This window comes from Callorhinus ursinus, unplaced genomic scaffold, assembly GCF_003265705.2.
Source record: "Callorhinus ursinus isolate GAN/ISIS: 27379988/994484 unplaced genomic scaffold, GSC_fseal_2.0 scaffold2, whole genome shotgun sequence".
NCBI classification, from domain to species: domain Eukaryota; kingdom Metazoa; phylum Chordata; class Mammalia; order Carnivora; family Otariidae; genus Callorhinus; species Callorhinus ursinus.
This window is the reverse complement of record NW_027397064.1, coordinates 66,929,655-66,942,915: the sequence shown is the minus strand read 5'-3', so window position 1 is coordinate 66,942,915 and position 13,261 is coordinate 66,929,655. Positions and strand designations below refer to the sequence as shown.

General features: G+C 34.0%; 1 protein-coding gene across 3 annotated transcripts in view; it reads right to left on the bottom strand.

Moving 5' to 3' along the window:
* The window catches only part of KCNH7 (potassium voltage-gated channel subfamily H member 7), a 474,524-nt gene that overhangs the window by 140,065 nt on the left and 321,198 nt on the right, over positions 1-13,261 (bottom strand). For 2 of the 3 annotated variants that reach the window (XM_025853026.2, XM_073883322.1), the window contains exon 3: positions 12,938-13,093. The exons of the other annotated variant lie outside the window; for it this stretch is intronic. In XM_025853026.2, the coding sequence (XP_025708811.1) occupies positions 12,938-13,093 (156 nt within the window). The remainder of the gene's footprint in view (positions 1-12,937; positions 13,094-13,261) is intronic. 3 annotated transcript variants of the gene reach the window in all.

Genomic DNA, 13,261 nt, shown 5'->3' with positions numbered 1-13,261 from the left:
TTTGTTCAGTGCTAGAACTTTCAGGCATGAAATATAAAACATAGATGCGTATAATCCTGTCGTGGTTCTCACCACCGAAAAATATCCTTATAAATTAAGTCTCCATATTGTACTGTATTTGCTTTCTAACTTAAACAACCAAAATACTATTTAGCCTTTTGTTTACCAAAATGTTTGACAAATTTGAAAAAAGAACAACAGAATAAGAGTTTTTACCCATTTTTTACACTCTCCCAAGTAATTATAAGTACTGATAAACTGCTTACACGAACATGATTTTCTTCTAAGATGTACCTAGTTTCTCACACTCATGAATGAACTACTGCTACGTCTTTCTCAGAACATGTCACTTTTAAGAAGCTGCTTAAGTATGGAAGCTTCATCTTCGTGTATCCCGTGTCATATTTAACTGAGAGCTTTTTACTTCTCACCCATGTAAGCGCACAGATAGTCCATCATTGTTGTCTTTAAAAAGCCTGGAATTATGACTCTAATCTATATACACAAATATGTTAAATATGTGGCTCAAGGCCAAACAGGAAATCAGGATAAAGTGAAAATAAAACAGCAGCTTCTTTTATTTAATTTCAGTTTTATCCAAGAGTTGGTGTTTTCTTGGGCCATAAATATCCATATTGAGGATTTAATGAGAATCTTAACTCTCTTCTAAATAAATGTAGATAAATGCATACACACAATTTTATTTTTGATATCAGAGGATGAAGAAGAAGATCTCTCTCCCCCAAGGTAAACCTTTCTATTAACCTCCCCTAGGGTTCCCTGGGATTAATATTAAGGACTCTTAACATTCCCTCCAGTTCTGAGTTTCTTTATATATTTATGCTAATCATAGTTTTCACAAAATTATAATGATCACAGCTACATTTCTACCTGATCTCCTGTGGTAATGGGACGTTAGAATATAGTTTTACTAAACTTTCCAGAATGGAGAGCACCTTATCCATCTGAACTGTTATTTTTCTCTCTGTCTTTCTTATCCTCTCCTCTGGGAGCTAGTTCTTATCCACTCAAATTTGGAAGAAAACAATTTTTCTAATTTAAGAATCAATTTGGGAATATTAGAAATAATAATATTTCTTGCAGAAAAACAAATATTTCCAAAAAGTCCTCCATATATTTCTAATCATTGAATTTCCTCACAATTACAAACTCCCAATCATTCCCTTCGTTCAACTTCTCTTAATTTCTGCAAAATCTTAGAACTTTGGTTATCTAATAATTTTACTATGAAAACCCAGTTAAATATAAATCAGAAAGAATTTAGTCTTGCTTGGTTCTGATTCGTTGAATTATGGACTAAAAAGTAGAGAGAAACTTTAGTTCAAGCATTCCTGCGCCCTAAAGGATACAGTGGGTAAGGGAGAGGACACGCATAGCAGGGGCAGGAAACGGTGTATTGTGAAGACCCTGAGCAGAGATATTTCCTCCCCCAAAGGAGTAGAGGTGGTGGGAGGTTGGATCCTGAGAAAGGTCTGTTCAAAAGGTCTTATGAGGAGTGTTCTCAGGAGATATGCTTGAGGAAAAGGAGGAAGGCAGGATTGGGCAGAAGAAGTTAAACTCTTATGCAAATGCAATGGGAGCTTCAGCCCCCTCTCCTGGGAGCTCTGGAGCTGGAAAGACCCTTCAGGGTGATGTCAAATTCAGGTCAGCGTATCTGGTCTTTGTCTTCCTGCATCAGCTAGTCACGTGCTACAGCCCCCTTGTGAGAAGTTCCATAACCTACGTAAGGCAGTTCCCTGTCTTTGACTACCATTCTCAATGAGGAGCAGAGCTGTGGGCACTCAGTAGTCAATATTCCCAGCAGCAGAGCTGTCCCAGTCCTGAGGAAGGTGTCTGGCTGAGTAGCACAGTGTCCACAGTGCAGAGCAGGAACAATGGCCAGATTTGGGTCTGGAAAAAAACCTATCATCTAAATTAAGTCTACTATCAGCTATTATCACATAAAATAAGGATTTGTGAATTACTGTCTATGTACCTTTTTAAAATCATGGTATTCACACATCTGACACATACACTGGAAGCCTTAAAAATCATTGTGAGATTTTCTCTGGCCAAATAGCTCTGGATATGCAGAGAAATATAACTTCAATCTCTGAGTCAGAGAGAGCAACAGATCGAATTTGATGGGAGAAACAGGGAAGATAATTGACATATCTGCCTTGTCTTTTTAGGGAGAAATTTCCATAGAGGCACCCCAAAAGGAGATGAATCTTTCTTACTCCTAAGTGTGTAGTGAGTATACGATACTGCCCACAGGCTGCTAGAACAACCCATAATATTGTCAAAGAAGGCAGGAGTTGGCAGTTAGACTGGGAAAATGGATCACTCAGTGTGAACTCAGTACTGACCTGGTTAACCTGATTAGGGGGTGACAAATGGGCAGTACAGCCAGTGTGGTCTTAATGTTAGTGACCAGAAAAGATCACCAGGGAGTCCATCCATCTAGTAAATCTGAAGGTAAATTTGGGACCCTTTAAAAGAGCAGATGTGGTCAGTAATGCCTTGAAAGACTAGGACCCCTGGGAGATTTCCTAGGGTGAGAGATACCAAAGAAAAAGGCAGTAAGAGTAAGACCAGATTAGAATCTTGAAGCAATGTGAGTCCTGACCCAGGAAAGCATGGCACACATGGGTGGAGGTGGGGGAGGTTAGTGCTGCAGTAGCAGTGACAGCAATTACGGGAGCTGCAATAGCAGCGGAGAACTTCTGGAACAGGTTCAGAAATGCTGATGACGTCTGAGAGACACCGCGGCCAACCTGGTCACGTCATCATTAAAGGAAAGAAGCAGAAAAGACAGGTTTGGGATAAGGGAGATCAGGCAGAAAACAGGATAGGGTGGTGGGCTGCTTTTAGCTACCCAAGGTTAAAATATCTCAGTGAATAGGGACTGGAAATGAAAGCAAATGCCATCAGTAGTATATATACCTAATAAGGTGTCTATATGACAACTACTTAATATATCTATGTTTCATTTATTAATACTGTTATTGTGTTTCTCTTCAATAGATTTCTTCCTTTTCCAAATGCCAAGTTAAAGAAGCCATTCAAATTATGTGAACGTAATAACACCTTACCCTACAATAACATCTTTACGTTTATGTGAACGTAAAAACACACCTGACCTGGGATGACCATAAAGTCATCACATTGACAGGGACTCTCTTGATGAAGCATTCCAAACACAAATGGTACAGACACCAGTTGCCCAAATGCAGTATGAAGAGGGACTGTCCCTGATTTGGGTGTTGTCATGAAACAAATGTTTCCAAATGATATGCACATGAGGACTTTCTGGCATGGATATGCTGATTTAGATGGTCATTAGCATTCATTGTTAATAAAAGATAAAACATAATTTTTTCAACTACCAGCAATTTTCCTGATCTTAGAAATATGTATTTTGCCTAAATTCTAGAGGGGAAACATAAGATAAAGTTGATTGCCACCTGTGACTGAACTTTTCCCAGATTTCTTTTAGCGATCATGTCATAATTCCCTTTCTAGATCAAATTTAATCTTTAAAAAGAGGAAACTTCCAAACCTATGATAATAGTAAATATTTAGTTACGTTGTAAAACCTTTAATTGAATTCATCTGAATAATAGATTGTTTCTATAATAATGCTCACTGAGGGGGAAACTCTATATTACTACAGCAGTTCTTCATCTTTGAATTAAAGAATAACTTTCAGCTCCAATGGAGAATAGTGAAAATACCGTGAATGCCCTTTTATAAGGCAGGATATAGAAAATTTCTTTGTTCCTTAGCTTGAGGTCTGAAAACTGAGATGAAAATTTGAGGGAGTAATGTAGCTATTCAGGCAAATATATATCTTATGTGTCAGTTATTCAGAATATTGAGTCCAAAGCATATGAATACATTTTTAGTGGTTTAAATTAGATAATTGTCTAAATTACTAGCTGCATTTTCTGCATATAGACTTAGCTTTGGTCGAAGCTTTTAGAGTAATTCAAACTTTTATTTTAATAAGCATAAAAATAGAAATTCTCTTTTGATTTGGAGAGTATAATTTTAATCATTTCAAAGATAATGGAATCTTCTTTGTCATACCTTAATAGATTAGATTAAATTAGATTAAAAAGTTCATTTTTGAAAAGAACTGTAAGAATAAGAGACTATAAAAATTTAACGTTATTATATTTTTACATTTAGTTTCATTTAAAATTTATCTTTATAGTTTTATGTAAACATTAACTTATACCAATAGTTCTCAAACTTTAGTGGCTATCAAAAAACATTTCTGTGTTTCTGAATCAGTTGTTCTGGTGTAAGGCCCAAGAACTTGCATTTCAAACATGTTGCAAGGTGATGCTGATGGTCCCACACTTGGAGAATCATTGGCTAATGCTCATTCAGTAGGAAAATTAAAAAAAACAAAACAAAACACCTAATTACTCAATAAAAATAACTTATTCATTTGCTTTCATATCCCACAAAAATGTTTTGGATATTTATTATTTGCAAAAGGTTGGGTATGCATGGAAGAAAATACATCCTTGCTATGAACTAGAACTGAAGGGTTCTTGGCCACTTTAAATAAGGTAGGTTTTTTTTTCCAGTTTTCCACAGACTTCACTCTTCTATTTTTATTCATGGCCTTCTTCAGTCATTTATGTAACTTGTCCACTAGGCAAACATATATGATCAATGTTGTAGTAAAGACAGGTATGAGGTACCATGATGTCACAAAGGCAGGAACAGGTAAATTTTGGGGGGCAAGTTAGCAATTCTTCACAGATGAAGAGTTCTTTAGAGAAAGTATCCTAGAAGGATGAAAACATTCTAACAGAGGGGATGTCGTGTTATACAAACAAGGTGATATAAAGCATGTGGTGGTTTCAGGGAACCAACACTGAAATATGGGATGTGATGGGGTGAATTGATGGGATATAAGGCTAGAGAAGTATCAGAGGTCATGCCACAGGTATTTTATATAATGCACAGGGCTTTGGAGTTTTATCTTGTTAGTAACAAAGAACCATTTAAAAGATATAAAAAGCTGAACATTATAATTTGATATACAGTAGTGTGACACTTGATCCTGAGCAAAAGATGCTGAAAGCAGGGATATTGGTTATGAGACCGTTGCATCAGCCCAGGAAAGATGTGTTGGGGACCTACTAGGCAGTTACAGTGGGCTGTGTGAGAGAGATACCCACACAGTGTCCTTGATAGAATTTGATCACTCTTTGTTTGGGAGAAGAGAGGATTAGAGAGAAGGAGAAGTTTAGCATTACCCCATGTTTGCAGCTGTGGTGGCTTGGATGACACTATTCAGGATGTATAAAGAGCAAGAGTTTTTGATGGAATGGGTGGATGGCAGTTGGAGATGGAAAGATAAGTCTTAGCCTGAAATGCTAAGTTTTCCAGAAATTTAAAAATCTTCCAAAGGAGATGTCCAGTGGGCAGATGAATACATGAAGTTCTAAGTAATAAGGAAAGTCTAGAGAAAGGTATGGGCTGGAGATACTGATCTGTGAATGGATATTTACCCTGTAGGTCATGGATGAGTTTGCCCAACCAGGGTGTATAGAGAAGATGCCTAAGGAGAAGAATAAAAAAAGCTGCTACTGGGGGAGAAACAAATAGCGTTTAAGAGTAGAGTAAGAGGAACAGGAAAATGGTACCAAATTAGCTGCCACAGAGATCAAAAGAAACAAAGGAGTATGGTGTCGTGGTACATAAAAGAACGGCGAGAAGAGAATCAGATTTTACAAGGTACACTCAACCTAGAGGGCAACATACAGAGCAAAACAGAGTTCAGTTCTAGTGGACAGAGAAATGAAGGAAATAAGGAAAATAAGTGAGTAGATATGGAAAATCCAAATGCCTATAGGAAAAGACAAGTAACACAAATGATGAAAGCCAGCTAGAAACAGACAATAAGGACAGGTGAAGACTGTGGCCAACAGGAGAGTCCACACCCCATTGAAAGGTGTGGCCAGTATTCTGTTTCAGCTTATTGCCAACATGTAGTCAGATACTCATATTTTTTCAAATAAGCCAGACTTTCATTTTATGTGTAATCTTCCAATTTTTAAATGATGGCAACAAACTTGACTAATTAAAACTTTGAGAAAAATATGTGATATAAACAATGTGTCTGTTGAAGTACAGCAGCATGGGTGTGAGCAAAGGGAAAAGAGTCATTAGAAAATATTGGGGGCAGGGGCTGGGATTGGTGAGGACAGGCTTTGAAGGGATGGAGGAGAGAATGGGTTGCAAGTAGAATCTGAGCCTTGGTTAACATTGTTGGGACATTTTCGTTGAGGGTGGGCTTGTTAAAGGAGTTCCCACCTGCACCTTCCCCCTTGCTCTGAGGTGTGGGGACAAATGAGTGAATTTGAGGTTAAGAGTCACAAGGAACCTGAGGTTAAGAGTCATATTTGAAATACTTGCTAAGGGAAAAAGTTGAAAGATCCTGAAAAAAAAATTAAGATCTCATATACAGTTTTGACTTGTAGTATAATCATTTATAAATTAGTAAACAATAAAGTTCACAATTTTTCTGTAAATAAAAGAAACAATGTGGGCCTGTTTTTTTGTTGAGAAATATTTCAAGTTTAGTAAAATGAGATTATTTCATAGATTTTTGACAGTGATGGCAAGAGTACATTAACTAGACTTAAATTTAAACAAAAACTATCTTAAACTGATCTGAGGAGTAAAAATGTTATTAATTAAAGTTTACTTGGGGATATGAGCTTAAGATCAACTTTTATAGTGACTCAAACTGACTCTTGGATTTTAAAATAAAAATGTACAATGCATTCGTTTTCTGTTTGGATGTATATTGTTAAATCAAGAAATTTTTGTTTAATTGAAGTCCCCATAAATCCCATGAAAAATTTTTAACAAACCAAATGTGTGTGTGTGTGTGTGTGTGCATACGTGTGCATGCACGTGAGAGTCAGACTGGTGATCCTAGACCCTTGTCATAAAATAGAAGATACATAAAACTCAAATATACTTGTAAATAACTTAAAATGAAACTTAAATATATTTTATTTAAAATAATAAAGTCTCTTAAACTTGATTAGCAAAAACACATAATTTGGTTATCTTCCACATTGTGCAAATATTTCATAGCAACAGATATTAGAGCAGAAAAAAAAAGAGAACACATTTTCCCCATTCTATTAGTTCTTTTAGATGTGGCCCCCATTTAGTCGGTAGGAAAAGTGTAATTTTGTCTTCCATTTGATATCATTTCCATTCTTCAGAGGTTAGGGTTTTTAAAGAAACCATCAATGAGAGAAAGCTTAATTACATATTTTATTTGGCATTTATATTTTTATGTGGCAATTAATTGACTCAATTATGCATTATTTATCAATTTGATACACTTATTAATATAATACTCTCTCCTGTACTTGCTTCATCCCAGGGGACATAAGACATCTATTTGTGGCTGGTTCTATATCTTCAACAGAGAATAAGTTTGTGAGAAATTAGTTTTTCCCAGAGAAAGCTGATCACTTTAGTTGTGTAGGGTTCCTGACCCAGAAATTAGATATTTGTACTGAGAAATGATTCACCACTTTATTCGATGCAAAACAAGTCTCTAGAATTTTCTCAGCTCAATTAATCACAGTCCCTTTTTATGATACATCTTTTCTATTGTGCATAACTTCTTTTCTATTAATTCTCAATTTAATATTTCACCTTCTCATCTGTAGTTCTTGTGTTGTCACTTCACATTTTTCCCTCTATTCTGTCTTCATTTCAGGAGAGACAGTTATATTTACAGAAACCCACATCTTCTCAAACAAATGGTAGCCTTTTCTCCATTACTCTACTTAAATCCTGACACTTGGGGGCTTGTACACCCACCCCCACACACTTACATATTTCTTAATTAGATAAGAAATTAGGCATTTTGAAAGTTAAGATGTTTTGGCAAAAAAAAAGAGGTGTATCAAGATTTGATTTTCTCTTATTTCTTTTTTTGTTTGTTTTGGTGGTCACCACTGGAACTACAGTGTTTGAAATAGCTAATACCATTATTTTACACAGGTAGTAAAATTGTACTTAAAGAAAAAAAATCAGCAGGATTTTTCCCCAAATCACAAATAATACAAAATAGAATTTGGATAGTATCAGAAGCTACCAAGTGTAATTTGTCTCTAAATTTTCTGTTCAATTTAACAATCAACATTTCAAAAATTGACATCAAGTCAATTTAAGTATAAAATGATGGAAGGGTATAATCAAATCTAATATACTGGTTGTAAACAATAGTCCTTTGTAATTCTCTGGAAACAATTTTTTGCATATTTATACTTTCCCCAATGACTCTGTATAGGAGTGACAGCTGCAGTGTAGGGAAACCACTCATATTCACAAAATAAAAAGCAATCCTACTGAATTTGCTAAGGCTTACACATGAGATGTTATTTTAATCATAGTGTAAAATTGCATAGATTATGTTTTACATCCTGGGAAGCTACTATATAGATTATCTTCCATTAAAGGAATCAAAGTTTCAATTCTCCATTTGTATTTCAGTTTGAAATGAATACTTTTTTAAAAAAAAATCCCCCCCTTTTTTTTTGCTGTGCTGCTGATGCACAACTCCCTTTTTCACTACCATCCAATTTGATGGACCATGCAAGGTAACTATTCTATGGGAAAATGAAGAATTTGTGAAGACAATGAAGAAATAAAACCAGGCATTCCCCCAGAACAAAAGATCTTACTGGCACTCATGACCAAGATACAAGCTGACATTACCTAAAGTATACTCCCAGGAATCATTCAGTAATGACTGAATTGGTTAGTGGGAAATATAAAGAAATAAAAACAGTTATCAACTTAAAGGAACAAGACTTTGGTATTACAATAATTTTTTTAAGTACTTCAATTTTGTTTTTAAATATGTCACCTGGGAGACTGACACATTGGTGATTTTGATAAAGAGTTTTCCCCCAAGTGTGATATTGTTCAGAATAAGATATTCAGTATACTGGTATCATATGACATTAATATAGTTCTCCCAATATTGCTTTAACAGAATATCGTACTGTCATTTGGACATACCTAAAGAAGTAACTGATACTATGAAAAATTCTCAGCTGATATGCAACTGAGTATTAGTATTAGTATTAGTATGCAACTTAGTATTCAACTTAGGTTTAATGATGTAGTTTGCTATCTGAATTTATATACAGGATAACAATTTCTTTTTTCAAATATTAAAGTTTTGTGACAAGGCTTCCAGCTCCCCACAGACAATAACAGATACCTAAATTCCAATTTCCTCATGGATCTTCCTAAAAACCATAGAGATCAATAAATGAGACAAGTAAAAATATCCATAAACTATGCCTAAAGAGTAATTAGAGACAGAGACATTACACACTTTAATTTACATATAGGCAGGGAAATAAATTCCTAAGACCAGCAGAATTAGTTCAGGAAAGCACACTGCAATAGAGTTGGGCCAAAACTTAGTGAAGAAAAGGGGAGTACAAAGGTCTCCTCAGAGGCATGGAACACATGTCAAATACGGTTTATCCACAGATGAAGAGGACTCCACACTATGTAAGAAATACTGACAGCAGATGTGTGACCTAAATGGTCAGAGCACTGGTTACTAAAGAAACTACAGAAAGTGACTTGAAAGTGCACAAGACCTCAGTTAGCAGTCTTGGAAAAACATGACTTCTTTGGAGGGGGGTGGAGACTAGTGCTGAGGATTGATTCTATTTTACTAGAAATTTAAGATCAAAACAAAAGTGTGATGTATGTGAATATCACAGCCTCTGACAAGCTAGAAATAGTGCAACAAAACAAAATGAGAGGAGAAGGAAATATAGAATAAGCTCATCAAGTACCTTGTTGGTAAAAATTGGAATCAAGTAATATAATTTAAATTGACAAACGGAATGATAGAGGACCATTCTTAGGAGTGCAAAGATAAGAATTAGAACAGATATTATTAACTAAAATTGCATGGTGGAAAGGGGAGGAAAAGAATTATAGGCTAATTTTATTGTTGTTCATAGTAAGAAATCAAAATACAGTGTCTGAGGAAAAAGAGGAAAGATTAAGGACATTATATAAAATTTTCTTATAAAGCCTGCTACTAGAAAAAAATACAAATATTTTCAAATACCAAAATAAAAGCAAAAACAGGATAAAACAAACCCCAAACCACACAGTTAAACTTTTTAAAAAAAGCAAAGAGAACATAACATAATGACATGTTTTAAGAGAGTATATTTAACATAGAATATGTTAGTACTAAGAAAAACCATAGTAGTTATAACAGTAAATATAAGTACCTATTACAATTATAAATTAAAAGAGAAGTATTATTTTTTCTTATAAGAAACAAAGGAAAACCTAACTCCAGAAATACAAAAAAAGCACAACCAAAACAAAGACTAAAAAGTGGTTTAAATATGTAACAAGGAAATAGAACCGAGAAAATCTTAAAAAAATCATAAAAGATTACTTTACATAATACTATTAAAATAAATTTTTAAAATCTACATAAAATTCTTGAGAAAAAACACTTGCAAAACTGATACTAGTTGAGATGGACAACTTGAATAGTCCAATCTCAGGAGAAAAAAGAAAGAAATTTGTCAAAAAGCTACTCCACAAATAAGTATCAGACCTGGATGATTTCACAGGAAAATCATACTTAACTTTTAAAGTTTAGATAATCCCCGAACTATTTGATAGTTCTTTAGCATAGAAAATAGAAAAGAATTTCCAAATTATTTTCTGAAGGAATTATAACACTGGTATTAATAGCTGATGAAATTGCACATATACACACACACGCACACAAATTACAGGTCAGTCTCCCTAATGAATACTGCTGTAAAAATCCTAAATTAATTTTAGATAAAGAGAATCCAACAGCATAATACAAAGTGAAATACATCATAATCATATGTGAACTCCTTTCAGAGATGTTAGTAACCCCATTAATAAAATGTATCATAAAAATAAACGCAATAGAACACTCATTTCCACAGGTGCTGAAAAGGCAATTTACGAATTTTAACACCATTCTTAATAAATATAAGTTAATGAAAAGCCTTAAAAGTATAAAAGACATACAACTCAACCCAAATGCTATCATTTGAATTAATGAAAAACATTTGCCATCCATACAAAAACCAGGAACAAGGCATGCTGTTTAACATCAATTTCTTTTGAATAATATGTTGGAGGTAATAGCTAGCACAATAAAACAAGAGAAAACTATTAGATATATCAGAATTGGAAAGGAAAATGTAAAACAGTCTCTACTTGAAAAATTCATGAGAGTCAACTGGAAACTAAAGTAACTCACTAAGATAGTAGGATATAAAATTAACATATTCAGAAAAAAATCACTAGCCTTAAAAATGATCAGAAGATATAATGAAAGAGATGATCCTATTTATAATCTCAGCAATAACAAAAAGTTAAATGCTAAGTAGCAAACTAAAGAGTAAGAAAAAATTGTGAACACTCCTGAAAGACACAAAAACTAAACTTAAAAGTGAAAATACATATAATATTCTTGTATAGAATGACTCAACATCATAAAGATGTTAATATTCCTCAAACTAATTTATAAAATTAATGCAAATTCAGTAAAAAAACAAAATAATTTTTTCCTTATCTCAACAAGTTGTTTCTAGAGTTCATATAGAATGTTTAGCAAGAAATAACCTCAAACCCCTGAAAATTAATGTCAAAGGGAGCACGTCATATCAGAGATTAATTGTATATTTAAAACAGTGTGATTCTGAATGATAAATAAGCCAATGAAACAGAACAGAAAGTCCAGAAATGTAGTCAAGCACATAAGGAAGTTTGGTATGTGATAATGGTGGCATCCCAAATTATTGCTGAAAAGATAGACTTTCTAACAAATGATGTTAGAACAACTGGAGAGCCATTGATAAAATGATAAATTAAATATATACCTTGCTAAGCCAAGGTGTTTACACACACACACACACACACACACACATATAAACCAATATAAACAAAGCTAAACTTAAAATGTATCAGAGATTCTAAAGCTGTACAAGTTCTAAGAAAAGAATTTTTACAACCTTGGAATGGTAAAAGCTTTGCTAATAGTGACTCAAAAATTCAAACTCAACAAAGAAAAGCTTGATAAATTTAGCTGCACTATAAACAAATAAACAACAGCAACAACAAAATCTTTGCATGACAAAAATCAGGAAAAAGACAAAAAATATTTGCTGGGAAGAGATGTGCCACTTATTTTACCATTTGAAAAAAAAAAGACAAAAAAATGTATACAAGAAATGGACAGTTGACAGAAAAAGAAATATCCTAATGCTTAAATATCTGAACCAACATTCATAATGTAAACCTCATTACAAAAGAAATGTAAACTAAAACTGATTGAGGTACTACTTTTCACCTATCATAATGATAGATACCGAGAAGACTGACTCATTCTGTTAGCATGGCTTTGGGGAAAAGATCTAATACATTACTGGTGGTAGTGTAAAATGGTTCAAACCCTAGGGAGGGGAGTTTAGTAGTATCTAAAAAAATTGCATATGCATTTACCCTTTGACCCAGGAATCCCACTTATAAACTCTTACCTTGAAAATAATTTTCCAAAAATATACATACATATACTCAATTCATTCTGGCATTGTTTGTAATGGCCAAAATTTGGAAATAACCTAAATGTCCATTAGTAGGGGACTGGTTGAATTAACAATGGTATAACCAAGTCAAATGGCTGCAAAAGCAACTGATCAATTCTGTAAGGCACCAAAGGGTAAAGGCAGCTATGGCTTAATGCAAACATATTTTGAAAACTCACTCAAATGAAGAATGTATTAAAATTACTAGTAGCAGTAATATCAGTAGCAGAATTATGTACATGTTGCCTTTTACTTACGGTTTACAGTTTTGACTGGTAATATTGGGTTTACCCTCTCTGGGGAGGCAGCGTTTTCCTCATCTGTCACATATTCAAAATTAATGATGAACATCATAGCCACGCCCTCTTGGTTTTTCACTGGAATTATGTGAGTGTTACAAATGAAAGTGGACCCTAAGGAGATGAAAAATGAGTGTTAGGTCAAAAATATGCCTTCATTTTGAAGTGTTAGTAATATTAAAATTCTAATAAACCTTTAGAATTTTTTATCATAAATGATTTAAAATTTAACAAAAATAATTTGACTTTTATTTCATATTTCATTGCACATATATTTACATG